The sequence below is a fragment of the Stegostoma tigrinum genome, chromosome 6, assembly GCF_030684315.1.
Source record: "Stegostoma tigrinum isolate sSteTig4 chromosome 6, sSteTig4.hap1, whole genome shotgun sequence".
Taxonomy (NCBI): domain Eukaryota; kingdom Metazoa; phylum Chordata; class Chondrichthyes; order Orectolobiformes; family Stegostomatidae; genus Stegostoma; species Stegostoma tigrinum.
Window position 1 is genome coordinate 47,104,265 of NC_081359.1, and position 18,601 is coordinate 47,122,865.

Here is an 18,601-nt window from a genome sequence, read left to right on the forward strand (position 1 = left end):
TCCAGGGAAGACAGACAAGTCAAAGAGGTGGGATGAGGTCAGTAGGTAGGAAATGGACGTGCGGCTTGAGGTGGGAGGAAGGGATGGGTGAGAGGAAGAACAGTTTAGGGAGGCGGAGACAGGCTGGGTTGGTTTTGGGATGCAGTGGGACGAGGGGATGAGCTGGGCTGGTTTTGGGATGCAGTCGGGGGTGGGGGGGGGGGGGTGGAATTTTAAAGCTTGTGAAGTCACCTATATGATACCATTGGGCTGCAGGGTTCCCAAGCGGAATATGAGTTGCTGTTCCTGCAACCTTCGGGTGGCATCATTGTGGCACTGCAGGAGGCCCATGATGGACATATTGTCTGAGGAATGGGAGGGGGAGTTAAAATGGTTCGTGACTGGGAGGTGCAGTTGTTTATTGTGAGCCGAGCGGAGGTGTTCTGCAAAGCAGTCCTCAAGCCTCCGCTTGCTTTCCCCAATGTAGAGGAAGCCACACCAGGTACAATGGATACAGTATACCACATTGGCAGGTGAACATCTACTGTATCCAGTGTACCCAGCATGGCTTCCTCTACATTGGCGAAACCAAGCCGAGGCTTGGGGACTGCTTTGCAGAACACCTCCGCTCAGTTCGCAATAAACAACTACACCTCCCAGTCGCGAACCATTTTAACTCCCCCTTCCATTCCTCAGATGACATGTCCATCATGGGCCTCCTGCAGTGCCACAACGATGCCACCCGAAGGTTGCAGGAACAGCAACTCATATTCCGCTTGGGAACCCTGCAGCCCAATGGTATCAATGTGGACTTCACAAGCTTCAAAATTCTCCCTCCCCCCACTGCATCACAAAACCAGCCCAGCTCATCCCCAAACCAGCCCAGCCTGTCTCCGCCTCCCTAACCTGTTCTTCCTCTCGCCCATTCCTTCCTCCCACCTCAAGCCGCACCTCCATTTCCTACCTACTAACCTCATCCCGCCGCCTTGACCTGTCCGTCTTTCCTGGACTGACCTATCCCCTCCCTACCTCCCCACCTATCTTCTATTCTCGCCATCTTTGGTCCGCCTCCCCCTCTCTCCCTATTTATTCCAGAACCTCTCCCCATCCCCCTCTCTGATGAAGGGTCTAGGCCTAAAACGTCAGCTTTTGTGCTCCTGAGATGCTGCTTGGCCTGCTGTGTTCATCCAGCTTCACACTTTGCTATCTTGGATTCTCCAGCATCTGCAGTTCCCATTATCACAGATTGCTAAGGAGCTAGATCAGGGGACAGTGTTTCAGGTTCTTGGATCATTGGGACCTCTTCTGGAGCAGGGGTGATCTGTACAGGAGGCTTGGGTGGCACCTAAACTGGAGGGGAACCAATATCCTCCCATGGAGGGTCACTAGAGCTGCTTGGGAAAGTCTGAATTAGGCTAGTAGAGGATTGAAACCAAAGCAGCAGGTCAGAAAGTGGAGGGAAGATAAATGTTATAACCAGTAACCAGTAAGTCTGAAAAGAAGGACAGGCAGTGGCAGGTTAATGAATACATTAGGGCTGATGCATTGAAGTATGTTTATTTTTCAATGCAAGAAGTATTATGGGTGAGGGAGATGAGTTTAAAGCCCAGATCCGTACATGGGACTATGATGTTGCAGACCATACAAACATCTGGTTGGGACAGCGACAGGACTGGCTGTCAAAATGTTCCAAGGTTTTGTTGTTTTATATGAAATAGTGAGGAAGGTAAAAGAGGTGGAGGAGTTGCATTACTCATCAGGGAGAATGCCACAGCTGCACTCAGGGGATAGGCTGGAAGGCACATCCACTGAGACAATATGGGTAGTGCTCAAAAAATAAGAAAGGTGCAATCACTCTGATGGAGTTACACTGTAGGCATCCCAACAGTCACGAGTACATTGAGGAACAGATACTTGGCAGCTTACGGAAAGATGCGAAAACCACAGGGTTGTCATAGTGGTGATTTTAATTTCCCCGATATTGATCCGGACTTCCTTATAGTAGGAGGCTTAGGTGGGGCAGAATTTGTTAGGTGGATCCAAAAGGATTTCTTGAAACAGTGTGCAGATAGTCCATGTGGAGGAGGGGCCATACTGGACCTTGTATTGGAAAATGAGCCTGGCCAGGTGACTGACCTGGATTGCATTTTGGAAAGTGAGTGATCACATCCCGTTAAGTTTTAAAGATAGCTATGAATAAGGATAACGCAGGACTTTGCGGGAAAGTCCTGAATTGTGGGACGGCAAATTATGTCAGTGTTAGGCAGTGCCCGGAGAAGTAGAGCAGCTGTTATCAGGCAGGTCCACACTTGACATGTAGGAATTGTTTAAATGTGTACTGATCAGAGTTCAGAACCACCATGTTCTAGTGGGGAGGAAGGACAACAATGATAAGGAATTGACCTTTGGATTATGAGGGAGATTGCATGTGTTTTCTTTTTGACTAAACCCACTATGTTTAGAAAGCTAAAATCGGACAAGGTCCGTGAGGAATATAACAGAGCACGGAACACAGAACAATACAGGGCAGAACTGGCCCTTCGGCCCTCGATGTTGCGCTGACCTTTTAACTAATCTAAGCCCCTCCCCCTACACTATCCTGTCATCATCCATATGCTTATCCAAGGACTGTTTAAATGCCCCTAATGTGGCTGAGTTAACTACATTGGCAGGCAGGGCGTTCCATGCCCTTACCACTCTCTGAGTAAAGAACCTGCCTCTGACCTCTGTCTTAAATCTATCACCCCTCAATTTGTAACTATATCCCCTCGTACAAGCTGAAGTAATCATCCTCAGAAAAAGACTCTCACTGTCTACCCTGTCTAATCCTCTGATCATCTTGTATGTCTCTATTAAATCCACTCTTGGCTCCTTCTATCCAATGAGAACAGACCCAAGTCCCTGAGCCTTTCTTCATAGGGCCTGCGCTCCAGGCCAAGCAACATCCTGCTAAATCTCCTCTGCACCTTTTCCAATGCTTCCACATCCTTCCTGTAATGGGGCAACCAGAACTGCACGTAATATTCCAAATGAGGCCGCACTAGCGTTTTGTACAGTTGCAGCATGACATCACGGCTCCGGAACTCAATCCCTCTACCAATAAAACCTAACACACCATAAACCTTCTTAACAGCACTATCAACCTGGGTGGCAACTTTCAGGGATCTATATACATGGACACCAAGATCTCTCTGCACATCCATACTACCAAGAATCTTTCCACTGGCCCAGTGTTCTGCCTTCCTTTTATTCTTCCCAAAGTGAATCACCTCACACTTATCCATATTAAACTCCATTTTCCACCTTTCAGCCCAATTCTGCAGTTTATCCAAGTCTCCCTGCAACCTGCAACATTCTTCCACACTGTCCACCACTCCACCGACTTTAGTGTCATCTGCAAACTTACTAAACCATCCACCTATGCCTGTATCCAAGTCATTTTTATAAATGACACACAACAGTGGTCCCAAAACAGATCCTTGCGGCACACCACTTAGTGGCCTGACTCCAGGCTGAATATTTTCCATCGACCACCACTTGTTGCTTTCTTACAGAAAGCCAGTTCCCAATCCAAACTGCTAAAATCTCCCTCAATCCCGTGCCTCTGTATTTTCTCCAATAGCCTGCCATGTGAAACCTTATCAAAGGCTTTACTGAAGTCCATGTGGACCACGTCAACTGCCCTACCCTCATCCACATGCTTGGTCACCTTCTCAAAAAACTCAATGAGGTTTGTGACACATGGCCTGCCCTTGACGAATCCATGCTGACTATCTCCAATCAAACCAGTTCCACATTTCGATTGTCCCCATCCCCTGCATTTTGCTAACCCATTCTATGCCTCCTAAGTCTTGCCTAATCGCATTATAATTGCCCTTCCCCCATCTATAACTCTTGCCCTGTGGCATGTTCCTATCCCTTTCCATCGCTAAAGTAAACATAACCAAATTATGGTCACTTCGCCAAAGTGCTCACCTACTATTAAATCAAACACCTGGCCTGGCTCATTACCAAGTACCAGATCCAGTGTGGCCTCCCCTCTTGTCGGCCCTTCAACATACTGAGTCAGGAAACCCTCCTGCACACATTAGACAAACATTGATCCATCCGACATACTAGAGTTATAGCATTTCCAGTCAATGTTAGGGAAGTTAAAGTCTCCCATAATGACCACCCTGTTCCTTTCACTATAAAGAAAGTAGGAAATAATTAGAGCATGAAATTAGGAGAGCAAGAAATAGCCATGAAATGTCCTTGGTGAGTGTGGTTAAAGAGAATCCCAAGGCATTTTATATTTTCATTAAAAGCAACAGGATAACTAGGGAGGGGGTAGGACCACTCAAGGATAAAGGAGGGAATTTGTACTTGAAGACAGAGGATAGGGACGAGATCCTAAATGAGTACTTTGCATCGGTATTCACTGAGGAGGACATGGGTGTTAGTGAGATTCGGGTCAAGCAAACTAATATGCAAGGGCATTTTGAGGTCAAGAAAGAAGTGGTTTTAGGCTGTTGAAGAACATGAAGGTGGATAGATTCCCAGGGCCTGATGGGATCTACCCCTGGTCATTGAGAGAGGAAAGAGAGGAGACTGCTAGAGCATTGAACAAGATCCTTGTATCCTTTCTAACCACCAGAGGTGCCTGAATACTAGCAAACAGCTAAGTTGTTCCTCAGTTCAAAGAGCGTAATAGGAATAATTATAGGAAATTATAGATCAGTGAGTCCCACATGCGTAGTTGGAAAGCTGTTGGCAAGAATTATTAGGGATATGATTTGCGTGCATTGGGAAAAGCATGATCTTGGCAGGCACAGTCAGCACAGCTTTGTATAGGGCAGATCATGTTTTACTAATTTTGTTTTTTTTGAGGAGGTGACAAGCGTGGTCAATGAGGATAAGGCAGTAGATGGTGTTTATTTGGATTTTATTAAGGCTTTCGACAGGGTCCCTCATAGTAGGCTCACTGAAAAGATTAAGACGGTGATTTGGTCATTGGATTCAAAATTGGCTTTCCCATAAAAGGCAGAGGGTAGTGTGTGGAAGTGATGAAAGTTTTTTTTCCCGGCTAGAGGTCTGTGATGAGTGGTGTTCTGCAGGGATCCATACTAGGACCTCTGTTGTTTGCAATTTATATAAATGATTCAGATGAAAACATTGATGGGTGGGTTAGTAAGTTTGGAAACAAAGATTGGGGGAGTTCTGGACAGTGTGGAAGGTTGTCAAAGGATACATTGAGATAGCGACCAGTTACAGATACGGGCAGAGAAATGGCAAATGGAGTTTAATCCGGGTAAGTGTGAGGTGTTACACTTTGGGAGATCAAATGTTAAGGTAAAGTATATAGTTAATAGCAGGACCACAAATAGCAATAATGTAGCGGGATCTTGGGGTTGTAGTCCATAGCTTCCTGAAAGTGTCCACACAAGTAAATAGGATTGTAGAGGAGGTATACGGATTGCTTTCCTTTATTGGTCAGGGCATTGAGTACATGAGTCAGGAAACAATGTTACAGCTTTATAAAAATTTGGTTCGGCCGCAATTAGAATACTGCATTCAATTCTGGTTGCTATACTACAAAAAAGATAAGGAGGCTTTGGAGAGGATGCACAGGACGTTTACCAGGATGCTAACTGGTTAGAGGGTGAGCTATAAAGGAGAGGCTGAAAAGACTTGGGTTGTTTTCTCTGTAACATTGGAGGTGAAGGGAGATCTGATAGAAGTTTACAAAATTATGACAGGCATAGAGGCATAGATGGGGTTGACAGTCAGAATCTTGTCCCCCACCAGAATCGAAATGTCTAATACTCGGGGCATGCATTTAAGGTAAGAGGGGGAAAGTTTAAATAAGGTGTGAATGGCAAGGTGTTTTTGTTACACAGAGAGGTGGGTGCTTGGAATATGCTGTCAGGGGTTGTGGTAGAGGCAGATATAATAAGGGCCTTTTAGATAATCACATGAATAAGTAAGGAATGAAGGGATATGAACTATGGGCAGGCAGAGGAGATTAGTTGGAAGTCAATTCTCCGCTAACTTTGAAGTTTACCTATTATTTGGAATCAGACCACATATACATGCAGAAGTATAATTTATTTGGGTAGAACATGACATGCAGCTAGCACTGTAGCTCAAGTTTGCTAGCTCTTCACTGTTTCAGCATGGGTTAGTATGTCAAAAATTTTGTTTTCTTTATTCATTCACAGGTTGAGGGTGCTGCTGGCCAGGCAGCATTTATTGCCCATCCCTAAATTGCTCAGAGGGCAGTTAAGAGTTAACCACATTGCTGTGGGTCTGGAGTCACACGTAGGCCAGACGCAGTAAGGATGGCTGTTTCCTTCTCTGAAGGACACTAGTGAACCAGATGGGTTTTTCAGACAATCAACAATGGATTCACGCTCATCATTAGATTATTAATTCCAGATATTTTATTGAATTCAAATTCCACCATCTGCCGTGGTGGGATTTGAAACCAGGTCCCCAGAACACTATCTGGGTCTCTGGATTCATAGTCCAGCAAAGTACCACTAGGCCTGTTGAATCTGAATGTTTTAATCCCAAAATTATTAAGTTTTTTTCTGAGAGAATGCCACCTTAATTGCTACAATATTTTGTAACTATTATGCTGGTCACTGGAATATTTGTGCTATAACAATAACAAACATTTTAGCAGATTCAGTGCAGGTCATCATAATACAGTCGTTGAAATTTCCTAGTATTATAAACATTGAAACACATTTAGATCACAAAGAAAAGCCAATCTGAGAAAATATCATTTGGCCCTACAATTAGAACTCCCAGCTGAACATAACACCGTCTATACCTGGTATCTTGGTTGCAAATAGTTAAATACATTAATCATCCTGCTACAGTATCATGTTATAATCTGTTCTGACTTTTTTTTTGCTGGTTGAGGTTGCATTAACTGTTTCGTATCCATTGCATACAAAGAAGAGAATGCCAGATTGATAAACACAAATGTTTGATTATGGAATATTTGTGTCTTTGAGTCTCTCAGTAGTTTATTTTTCATATAAATCCACAAAAAGCCGAATTGTTTTAGTTAGAGTTGCTTTCTCTTCCCTTTATTTTTCCTTTCCCTCCACTTCCCTACTTTCATTGCATTTTGTAGTGTACGTTTATCTTCCTTTTGACTGATAAAAGTTGTGGCTTTCAATCAAATGAAATCTGCTCTCCTAATGGAAAACTTATAAAATAAAAGACCATTTAACTCAGGTAAGATTTATTTTCGTGGGTGGAGGATGGAGAGCTATCAGGAATGTGCAAAAGATTCTGCCACAGAAGCAGTAGAATACATCTTATTTGTACTCATCAAACAGTAGCAGCGCGAGCGGGAGCTTGGAGCAGGAGCCTGTCGGGAAGCCGGTGAGTCACTGTTTTTGAATCTATAAAGAGCTTACCTCGAGTGCTGGTGCCTTCCATTTCTGGTTGCAGCAGCGGGAGCTTCGAGCAGCCGGTGAGTCACTGTTTTTGAATCTATAAAAAGCGTACCTCGAATGCCGGTGCCTTCCACTTCTGGTTGCAGCAGCGGGAGCTTGGAACAGGAGCCTGTTGGGAAGCCGGTGAGTCACTGTTTTTGAATCTATAAAGACCGTACCTCGAGTGCCGGTGCTTTCCACTTCTGGTTGCAGCAGCAGGAGCCTGTCGGGAAGCCGGTGAGTCACTGTTTTTGAATCTATAAAGAGCTTACTTCGTGAATAGGCGGAGGTACGCTGAGCAGCAGCCGACACGGGACTGGTGAGTGAGGTAATATATTTGTGTGGTTGCGTTACCTGAAACACTACCCGGGTAGTGTCTCCCACCCATCCTCCTCCTCTAACCAGGAAAAAAAAGGTTTGGTGTGCCTGATTGGTAAGGTAACAAGTTTATTTTTTATTTTTTTTAAGTCTTGGGAATTTAGAATAATGGGAACGGAGGTCAGGGCAGTTGCATTCCTTCTGCAGAATGTGGGAGGTAAGGGTCACCACTAGTGTCCCTGCTGACTACATCTGCGGGAAGTGCACCCAACTCCAGCTCCTTGAAAACCGCGTTAGGGAACTGGAGCAGGATGAACTTCGGATCATTCGAGAGGCGGAGGGGGTTATTGAGAGGAGTTACAGGGAGGTAGTCTCTCCTCAAGTACAGGAAAAAGGGTTATGGTCAGGGGACGGAAAGGGAACCGGCAGGCAGTGCAGGGATCCCCTGTGGCCATTCCCCTCAACAATAAGTATACCGTTTTGGACACTGTTGGCGGGGGGGGGGGGGGACTTACCAGGGGATAGCAGTGGGGCACGGGTCTCTGGCACAGAGTCTTGTCCCTGCTGCTCAGAAGGGAAGGGGGAAGAGGAGCAGAGCATTAGTCATTGGGGACTCCATAGTTAGGGGGACAGATAGGAGGTTCGTGGGGACGAGAGAGACTCACGGTTGGTGTGTTGCCTCCTAGGTGCCAGGGTGCATGATGTCTCTGATCGTGTTTTTGGGATCCTTGAGGGGGGGGGGGAGGGGGAGCAGCCGCAAGTCGTGGTACACATTGGCACCAATGACATAGGTAGGAAGAGAGATAGGAATTTAAAGCAGAAATTCAGGGAGCTAGGACGAACGGAGTTGTTGTCTCTGGTTTGTTGCCCGTGCCACGTGCTAGTGAGGCGAGGAATAGGGAGAAAGAGAGAGAGAGAGAGAGGAGTTGAACACGTGGCTACAGGGATGGTGCAGGAGGGAGGGTTTTGGATTCTTGGATAATTGGGGCTCTTTCTGGGGTAGGTGGGACCTCTACAAGCAAGATGGTCTTCACCTGAACCAGAGGGGTACCGATATCCTGGGGGGGAAATTTGCTAAAGCTATTTGGGTGGGTTTAAACTAATTCAGCAGGGGGATGGGCACCAAAATTGTAGTTCAACTATAGAAAAGGTTGACAGTAGGGTGTTCCGAAATTAAGTTTCAGGGAAGCAAGATGGCACCGGCAAGCAAGAAGTTGGTTTGAAGTGTGTCTACTTCAATGGCAGGAGTGTCTGGAATAAGGTGGGTGAACTTGCACCATGGGTTAGTACCTTGGACTTTGATGTTGTGGCCATTTTGGAGACATGGATAAAGCGGGGACAGCCATGGTTGTTGCAGGTTCTGGGATTTAGATGTTTCAGTAAGAACAGAGAAGATGGTAAAAGGGGCGGAGGTGTGGCATTGTTGGTCAAGGACAGTATTACAGTTGCGGAAAGGATTTTTGGGGACTCGTCAACTGAGGTAGTATGGGCTGAGGTTAGAAACAGGAAAGGAGAGGACACCCTGTTGGGAGTTTTCTATAGGCCTCCGAATAGTTCCAGAGATGTAGAGGAAAGGATAGCAAAGATGATTCTCGATAGGAGTGAGAGAGACAGGGTAGTTGTCATGGGGGACTTCAACTTTCGAGATATTGACTGGGAACACCATAGTTCGAGTACTATAGATGGGCCAGTTTTTGTCCAGTGTGTGCAGGAGGGCTTCCTGACACAGTATGTAGATAGGCCAACAAGGGGCGAAGCCACATTAGATTTGGTACTGGGTATTGAGCCTGGCCAGGTGTTAAATTTGGAAGTAAGTGAGCACTTTGGTGATAGCGATCACAATTCTGTTATGTTTACTTTAGTGATATAAAGGGATAGGTGTATACCACTGGGCAAGAGTTATAGCTGGGGGAAAGGCAATTACGATGAGATTAGGCAAGATTTAGGGAGCATAGGATGGGGAAGGAAAGTGCAGGGGATGGGCACATTAGAAATGTGGAGCTTATTCAAGGAAAAGCTCCTGTGTGTCCTAGATAAGTATGTACCTGTCAGGCAGGGAGGAAGCTGTAGAGTGCGGGAGCCGTGGTTTACGAAGGAAGTGGAATCTCTGGTCAAGAGGAAGAAGGCTTATGTTTGGATGAGATGTGAAGGCTCAGTTAGGGCACTTGAGGGCTACAAGGTAGCCAGGAAGGACCTAAAGAGAGAGCTCAGAAGAGCCAGGAGGAGACATGAGACATTGTTGGCGGATAGGATCAGGGTAAACCCTAAGGCTTGCTATAGGTATTTAAGGAATAAAAGAATGACGAAAGTAAGATTAGACCCAATCAGGGATAGTAGTGGTAAGTTGTGTGTGGAGTCAGATGAGATAAGGGAAGTGCTAAATGAATATTTTTCAACAGTATTGACTCTAGAAAACGACAATGTTGTCGAGGAGAATACTGAGATACAGGCTACTAGACTAGGTGGGATTTAGGCTCACAAGGAAGAGGTATTAGAAATCCTACAAAGGGTGAAGACAGAAGTTCCCTGGGCTGGATGGGATTTATCCTCGGATCCTCTGGGAAGCCAGGGAGGAGATTGCCGAGCCTTTGGCATTGACCTTTAACTCGTCATTGTCTACAGGAATAGTGCCAGATGACTGGAGGATAGCAAATGTGGTTCCCCTGTTCAAGAAGGGGAGTAGAGACAACCCTGGTAATTATTGACCAGTGAGCCTTACCTCAGTTGTTGGTCAAGTGTTGGAAAATGTTATAAGGGATAGGATTTATAATCATCTAGAAAAGAATAAATTGATTGGGGATAGTCAGCACGGTTTTGTGAAGGGAAGGTCGTGCCTCACAAACCTTATTGAGTTCTTTGAGAAGGTGACCAAACAGGTAGATGAGAGTAAACCGGTTGATGTGGTGTAGATGGATTTCAGCAAGGTGTTCGCTAAGGTTCCCCACAATAGCCTATTGTACAAAATGCGGAGGAACGGAGATATAGCAGTTTGGATTGGAAATTGGCTTGCTGAAAGAAGACAAAGGGTGGTAGTTGATGGGAAATGTTCATCCTGGAGACCAGTTACTAGTGGTGTACCGCAAGGGTCGGTGTTGGGTCCACTGCTGTTTGTCATTTTTATAAATGACCTGGATGAGGGCATAGAAGGATGGGTTAGTAAATTTGCAGACGACACTAAGGTTGGTGGAGTTGTGGATAGTGACAAAGGATGCTGTAGGTTGCAGAGAGACATAGATAAGCTGCAGAGCTAGGCTGAGAGGTGGCAAATGGAGTTTAATGCAGACAAGTGTGAGGTGATGCACTTTGGTAGGAGTAATGGTAAGGCTAATGGTAAGATTCTTGGCAGTGTAGATGAGCAGAGAGATCTCGGTGTCCATGTACACAGATCCTTGAAAGTTGCCACCCAGGTTGACAGGGCTGTTAAGAAGGCAATACAATGTTTTAGCTTTTAATAATAGAGGGATCGAGTTCCGGAACCAGGAGGTTATGGTGAAGCTGTACAAAACTCTGGTGCGGCCGCACTTAGAGTATTGTGTACAGTTCTGGTCACCGCATTATAAGAAGGATGTGGAAGCTTTGGAAAGGGTGCAGAGGAGATTTACTAGGATGTTGCCTGGTATGGAGGGAAGGTCTTACGAGGAAAGGCTGAGGGACTTGAGGCTCTCATTCGAGAGAAGAAGGTTGAGAGGTGACTTAATTGAAACATATAAAATAATCAGAGGGTTAGATAGGATGGATAAGGAGAGCCTTTTTCCTAGGATGGTGATGGCGAGCACGAGGGGGGTAGCTTTAAATTGGGGGGTGAAAGATATAGGACAGATGTCAGAGGTAGTTTCTTTACTCAGAGTAGTAAGGGAATGGAATGCTTTGCCTGCAACGGTAGTAAATTTGCCAACTTTAGGTACATTTAAGTCGTCATTGGACAATCATATGGACGTACATGGAATAGTGTAGGTTAGATGGGCTTGAGATCGGTATGACAGGTCGGCACAACATCGAGGGCCGAAGGGCCTGTGCTGTGCTGTTATGTTCTATGAATAATGTCTGGAGAACAGAACAAATTGCATTTCTTCAGGACACTGTTTAGAATGGCCAGACCGTAAAATAATGACTATATGCCAATTAATTTAAAAACAATTGTAACACATTAATCCAAGTACCAGAAGTTGTTCTGATGTGCTGTTGTAATTCCAGGCACACTATATTCTGAAATCCTCTACAGTAAACATGGAATATTTAGGGCTTAAAATAAGAACTTGTTAATGAAACAATGTGAGCTCATCTTCATTGGTATCTCAATAACAAAATATTGCAGGCCTTTAACCTTTAGCAGCTAACAACGATCTCATGTTGATTTTAATGCAAGTCTTCACACAGCATTCAAATTATTTTCAATATGTTGGAGTGGCTTCATTTATAAAGTCTGTGGGCACTTCTTTTGGAGGGCCTTTTGATTGGAAACCTCCACAGTTGATTATTTGAGCATTGATGCAATATTGTGGCAATGTCACTGCAGCAATGAACAAACCAGGGCACTGACCACAGTTAAATTATGCTGGAGTCATGAATTACGTGGATAGAAATAGGCTATTTGAGACTGCCAATGTAACTTCAGTTCATTCTACAATGAGGCTGATGATTATCAATTCCTTTACTGAACAAAAGCAAAACTGAACAAATGTCATCTGGCAATGGGCAACATTTGCTCATAATCTAGAGTGTCGTCAGCCAGGCTTGCAGTGTTGTGCACCTACAAGTTTGAAATCTACATACATATTGTTCACTGCAGGCAGGTAGAATTACACACTGCACTTGTTTCAATGCAACACAATAAGTTACAGCCATACTCTTAATTGTTGCTGAGATGTGAACCAAAGTCAACCTGCCTCATTTAAAATTTATACATGACTTGGCAGTTAACTGGCAATCATTTTCTATCATCATTTTCCATAGCAATATCTTTGCCATTCAGATCTGCTTGTCAACAAGCCAGCACTCTCCATTCATATTGTATAAATGTTGGTTCTCCTTTTGCACTGATGTTTCTTGCAAATTGCCCTGATGTGTGAAGATGTAAACTTTCAACAAAATGTGTCATTTTTCAGAAATTCTACAGTTCTGCACTACCATGCAGCTATAAAAATATCTGGCTGACAAAGAGATCTGAATTGTAGAAATTTGGACTAGTCTGAAATCATTGATTCCCATGACATACAAAGACATTCCTGCTATAAAAAGGCAGAAAGCCTTTTGTCCAGGCTGGATTTACTACTGAGGATATAAGGAACAATGAATGTTCTGAACGTAAAAGGCTGGCATGCATGAGACATAGATAGGACATTGAAAAAGAACAAACTTGGAAAGCTGAAACATCATTTCTCTTTCTGTGGTTGCTTATTTAGGTTCTATACAACTTGAGTCAAGAGTTTCTTACAATATATATTCATTACTGTGACAGCACTGTAAATGACAAATGAGTAAAAAAAAACAGTAATGTTCTCCGATATTAAATTCAAAATAATATCCTTTTGCCTTATTTACAAATTTGTTTTATTTGCGATTATAGGACAGATTAAATCTAATTTAATGTTTTCATATTCTTGTCTGATATCTTTTAATTTATCATTTCAGATTGTGTTGGATGACTATGCTAGCACAAATACTTCACTTTAAATTGGTTTGGAGGTTCAAATCCCTCCTGGCTTTCCATTCAGATACTTTGGAGACTTTTAAGTGACTCTTGGATAGGCACATGGAGAATAGTAAAATGTAGGATATGCAGGGTAGATATAGATCTTAGTAGGATAGTAGGTCGGACAACATTGTGGGCTGAAGGGCCTGTACTGTGCTGTACTCTATGTTCTATGTTCTTAAAGTTATCAAAAAAGGCATGATTTTTAACATGTTCAAAAAGAATGTGGGCTAAAGAATTGACACACAAATAGTGCAGTACTATCTTTGATCCACGCTACTTTCAAGCACAGAATCCAGTGGGATTGCAGGATCAGTGAATAGGGCATCAGATTCAAAATGTTTCTCTTCAGACAATATAAATTTGAAAGGGTAACATGTACAAATGCATGCTGGCAGATGTGTCACAGTGATGTCACAGCTCTAGTGATCAAGACGCCAGGTTAAATGTTCTGGGGGCATAGGGGAAATTTGAATTAAATTTTTAAAATTCCAGGTATAAAAAGTTGACCTAATGGCAAGCATAACCAGGTTGATTGCCATACAAACCTACCTGGGTCATGAATGTCCTTTAGAGAGGGAAATCCGCCATCTTGCCTGGTCTGGCCCACGTAATTCCAGACTCATAATAATGATTAATTTATTAAAGAAGTGTCATATCAAACTCAAAAGCATCTTTGTTTCTCCACAGATGCTACCAGGCCTAATTTTCTCCAGCATTTTGTTCTTATTACCTAATTTATTCATTAACCACTCAATAAAACTAGCATGCATTTCTTTAGAAATAGAAAGTCAAATGTATTTTTACCTGTTTGATCCATATTCTGGTGGTGACTGATATCTTAGGATTGTTGCTTCTTGTCGAATTGCTAGAGTTCCAGGATATGGTTTAAGCAATTCCTGAGGATTTGGAGAGTGAGAGTCATTATAAAAATTCGCAAGCTCATGAGATTGATTAAGCATCGGCAACATTTGTTTGGTTTTAAAAGGATATTCTGGTGGAGGACCTCTTGGATCCACACTCTTTGACAGGGTTTGAATAGATTGTTGTCCTCTATTTTTGAAGGCTTTATTTGTTTGTTGGGAAGGGAGATTGTTTTTTGAGGCAGGAAGATGTGACTTTACACCATTCCTTTCCAGAGAAAGTTGCATTAAACGTTCACTAAGAGAACGAACATGACCTTGTTTAAGTTCTTTTAATGCTTCATCCTTGTGTATCTGCCCAGAGCTTACTCTGTTAACTGTAGGTCTCCCCTCAGTTTTTGTTTTTTGATTAGTGATCCCTGCAACATAGAAACTAGTGCCAACCAATGTTTGTTGCAGCCCTCTAAAGAATTGAGACTGTGCTTTGGCTTCCTCATAGGTTGGTAGTTCTTCAATACTCTGCTGAGCTAGAGTGACCTGTGCCTGCTTCTCCATCACACCGTTGTCCACCTGATTTTCTTGCCCTTGAGGTTCTTGACGTGCTGACTGATGGACCATTTGTGGATCTTCTTGCATGAGGTTTTCTGAGGACGAGTGTGCGCTCCCACTGCTGTCGTTTGGCCCAGTGTTCACTGTGGCTTGCTGTTGTATTGTCAGTAGGGTCATGTTCTCATGTGGATTTCCATGTCTTAAATGCTCTTGAATTAGGCGTTGCAAAACTCTTCCCGTTGATGCTTCTTCTGAACCTCTCATTTCAAATTTTGGAGTCCCAATGAGGTTCTGAAGAAGTTGGCTGAAAAGTACCTCTTTGCCTAGAAAACAACATGCTTGTTAAAAAATTTATGTACTGTTTATCTTAAATGTTTAATTAAATATAAAATGTATTGATATGGACTGTGCCACATACAAGCATGAGGAAAAGATATTATTTAACTGCTAAGTACATTGACATGACCTAATTGGACTGTCTAATTATTGACCACATTGTTATTTATGGGATTTGGTTGTGCAAATGTTGGCTACTATGTTTTCCTTTTTTACAAATGTATCTGCACTTTAAGAGCACAGTATTTCATTGGCTGTAAATTATTTTGGGGCTGGAAGGCATCTTTGAAAAAAAAATGAAGCATTAACTTTCTGCAGGCACCTCAATAGAGACCAGTTCTGTATTGTTTCCTTTGACACCTAATGCATTGTGAAACATTGGAAAACATTACCCTTAGCTCACAAGACCATTTACCAAGCCTATCAATAAATATTTCAGTATGAAAAGTAAAGTGAGAAATTCAACTTGAAAATAAACATGTATGCATTCTTTTATTTTATGTAATTGAACTTACAAGTTGATTAAAAACTGCCATTACAGATTAGTGGTAGTTCAATTAGGACACTGGTTCAAAATGTCTATGAAACAATCATAGTTGAAAATAATTCATGCAGATCACAAGGCCATAAGCAGATAGTAACCAAAATACAATTTTAGTTTAGTGAAAAATTAAAAAGAAGAAAGGTACCTTCTTCCTTTGCATTAATTTCTTCTGTATTTAATGGGAAATGCTTGGGATACAATTCATGTTACCTATAAAATCCTTGTTCATACAGATATTCACTTTGTTCTAATAAACAGAGTGGTGTACCCGGGCAACGTTCATCTTGGGGATCTGAAAATGAGGAACCAGATGTATATGACGTAAAGGTTTTAACCTAAATATTTACTGAGCTACTGTTATACTTCATTGTACAGTTGAAGCAAGACGTCGCCTCTTCTGCACTCTAATCCTGTTGCAATGAAGGTCAACATACCACTTATCTTCTTCATCACCTATTGCACCTGCAAGCTTGCCTTCAGTGACTGGGTGTCCTAGAACACCAGATCTCATTGCACCTCTCGCTTTCTCAGTCTATCACCATTCAAATAATCATCTGTTTGCCTGTTTTCACAACTAAATGTGCCTGCCTTTTTCTTAAACTTACCAAAAGCACCCATCCATCACATGGGTATCTCAGAAACCGTTTTCATGAGCTTCATAGAGAGCAGCATTAGGGTCCATTGCAACTGTGTTGCTTTACATTTATTACACCATAAAAGACCAAACAGTTTTTCAGTCTGTCTCAGTAACTGGTCAGCAGCTCACACCAGAGTACTTTATGTACGGAATGACGGTAGAAGGTATGCATTAATCTTTAATTTGCTCTAAGTAAGCGTGTTTTGACAGTGTTTTTATTTTACTGCTTTAAGCTTCCTGTTTGGGTGACTGTGAGAATGCTTTTATGTGATTAGTTACTTGGACAATCTGTTGACATTATTCCAACTTCAAGCTGAGAATCCCCCAGCAAAGATTATTGTAATCAGTCACAATATCACTGAAATAGGGTCGAGATGAAATTTTCCCTGCTGACTACCAACTTCAGGCCATTTAGTTGGGAGATGTCTAGTCCTAGACAATCAGCCAGAAATGCCTGAAACGGGCCCTCAACTTAAGTTGCAAATATGGAGATAAATTCACAAAGGTATTCAAATCCAATCATGGTTCTTTTTCCTAAGAGCTGAGAAACATACTGAAAGGTGGTTTCAAAAGAAGAATATGTATACAATTTGAAGTTATCAGGAAAAGTGAAACAACATCAAAAAATATAAGATGTACATAATATTATATTACTTCATAGAGACAAATTGAACTAAGCAGTTCTGTGAAATAAGACTTTGTATCTCGCCTTGGTTTGGGCAGTGGTTTCACGGTTTACCTTAAAGTGTACATAGACAAGTCAGAGCACATGAAAGGCATGACTATCCAGTTCAAATCACGTGACACAATGCCACTGTTCTACAACTGGCTGCTGAACTCTATTAGGTAGTATAGGCACGATGGAAATGCAAGGTATTCAAGCCACATGGTGTAGCAACTAACACTGCTTTTATATGAGAACAAAGGCAAAATGCCAAACTTGTCACAACTGTTAGCAGCTACCTGGGATACTAAAGTATACCTATCATAAAGGTGGCATGGTGGCTCAGTGGTTAGCACTGCTGCTCCAGGGACGGGCGCCTAGGTTGCCTTGGGCAACTTTCTGTGTGGAGTTTGCACATTCTCCCTGATTCTGATCAGTTTCCTTTCACAGCCCAAAGATGTGCAGGTTAGGCAGATTGACCATGTTAAATTGCCCACATTGTCCAGGGATAGGGTGGGATACTCTTCAGAGGGTCGGCATGGACTTGATGGGCTAAATGGCCTGCTTCCACACTGTAGGGATTCTATGATAAAAGACATTCAGAGTTGGAGGATAAAGTGACAGCAGCAATATGTGGAAAATGTCCAAATCAAAAGAAGCTGAGCTTGCAGTAACAATGGCAAAGCTCAAAGGAGAAAATGAAAGAGGCACTTTCAAGTTTAGGAAGAGATGATTTCAGTGACTAAGGTAGGAAGAAAATTACAGAACTGGAACATGATGAACGCAGATTGCAGGAACAGCAGAAATTATATACATTTGTGGTTAATGCAAAGAAGAAAGAGAACCATTGTGCTTTTGAGCTGGCAGAAAAATTTGTTACTAGCTACACTGAACTTAGTTCTTGCCCTTTTTTAGAAAATAATCAAACCTCAATACAAATTTCCAAAGAAGAAAGTTACATTGAAAGAACTGACATTTTTCCAACTAACATTCTCAAAGAAACAACAAGAAAAAGACTAGTATTTGTACAACATTTATAAGGAGACAGCTGCTCTTCTGTGTCAATTCTGCTCATATCACGGATGGAGATAGTGTAAAACCTGCCATTGTTCAGGATTATAATTTTACATCAGAAGTGCGAAAGTAGAAATTTATATAACTCCTGAAGATACATTCTTGCATTTGCAGGGAACTGGTTTTCCTGCTCAATATTTGGGAGATTCAGCTGAAAAGCAAAAACAATTAACAGATTGTCAAGGCCTTTAAAACTAAGGACCAGATGTACAGAAAAAGATCCCACTGCAGGATTATGAAGGTCTTAAGCAATTCAGCCTATTTGATCATTTCATTGTTTCATAGATACTGTAAATTCAGATTTCCTACATGGTTACTGTGTGAATTCTGAGCTTTTCCTGTCCAAAATCCATTTCAATTTCTTGCTTTTGCCTTTCAGGTTCCATCTGGTTTTATGGTTAAATACAGACAATCATGCATGTTCTATATATTTCTGGAATTCTGGGCTGTTAAACTTATACCCAATCATTTAAATAAATTTTAGCCAACATAGCCACTCATGCTTATTATTG

General features: G+C 42.5%; 1 protein-coding gene across 5 annotated transcripts in view; it reads right to left on the reverse strand.

Moving 5' to 3' along the window:
- amotl1 (angiomotin like 1) overlaps positions 1-18,601 on the reverse strand; it is a 204,140-nt gene that overhangs the window by 134,602 nt on the left and 50,937 nt on the right. For 2 of the 5 annotated variants that reach the window (XM_059646539.1, XM_048533191.2), the window contains 2 exons: positions 15,860-16,006; positions 14,230-15,157 (listed from right to left, as the gene is read on the reverse strand). In XM_059646539.1, coding sequence (XP_059502522.1) covers positions 14,230-15,098 — 869 coding nt within the window. In that variant the 5' untranslated portion in view covers positions 15,099-15,157; positions 15,860-16,006. Of the gene's footprint in view, positions 1-7,485; positions 7,613-14,229; positions 15,158-15,859; positions 16,007-18,601 lie in introns of those variants that run through there. The other 3 variants (XM_048533192.2, XM_048533193.2, XM_048533194.2) reach the window with 3 other exon arrangements.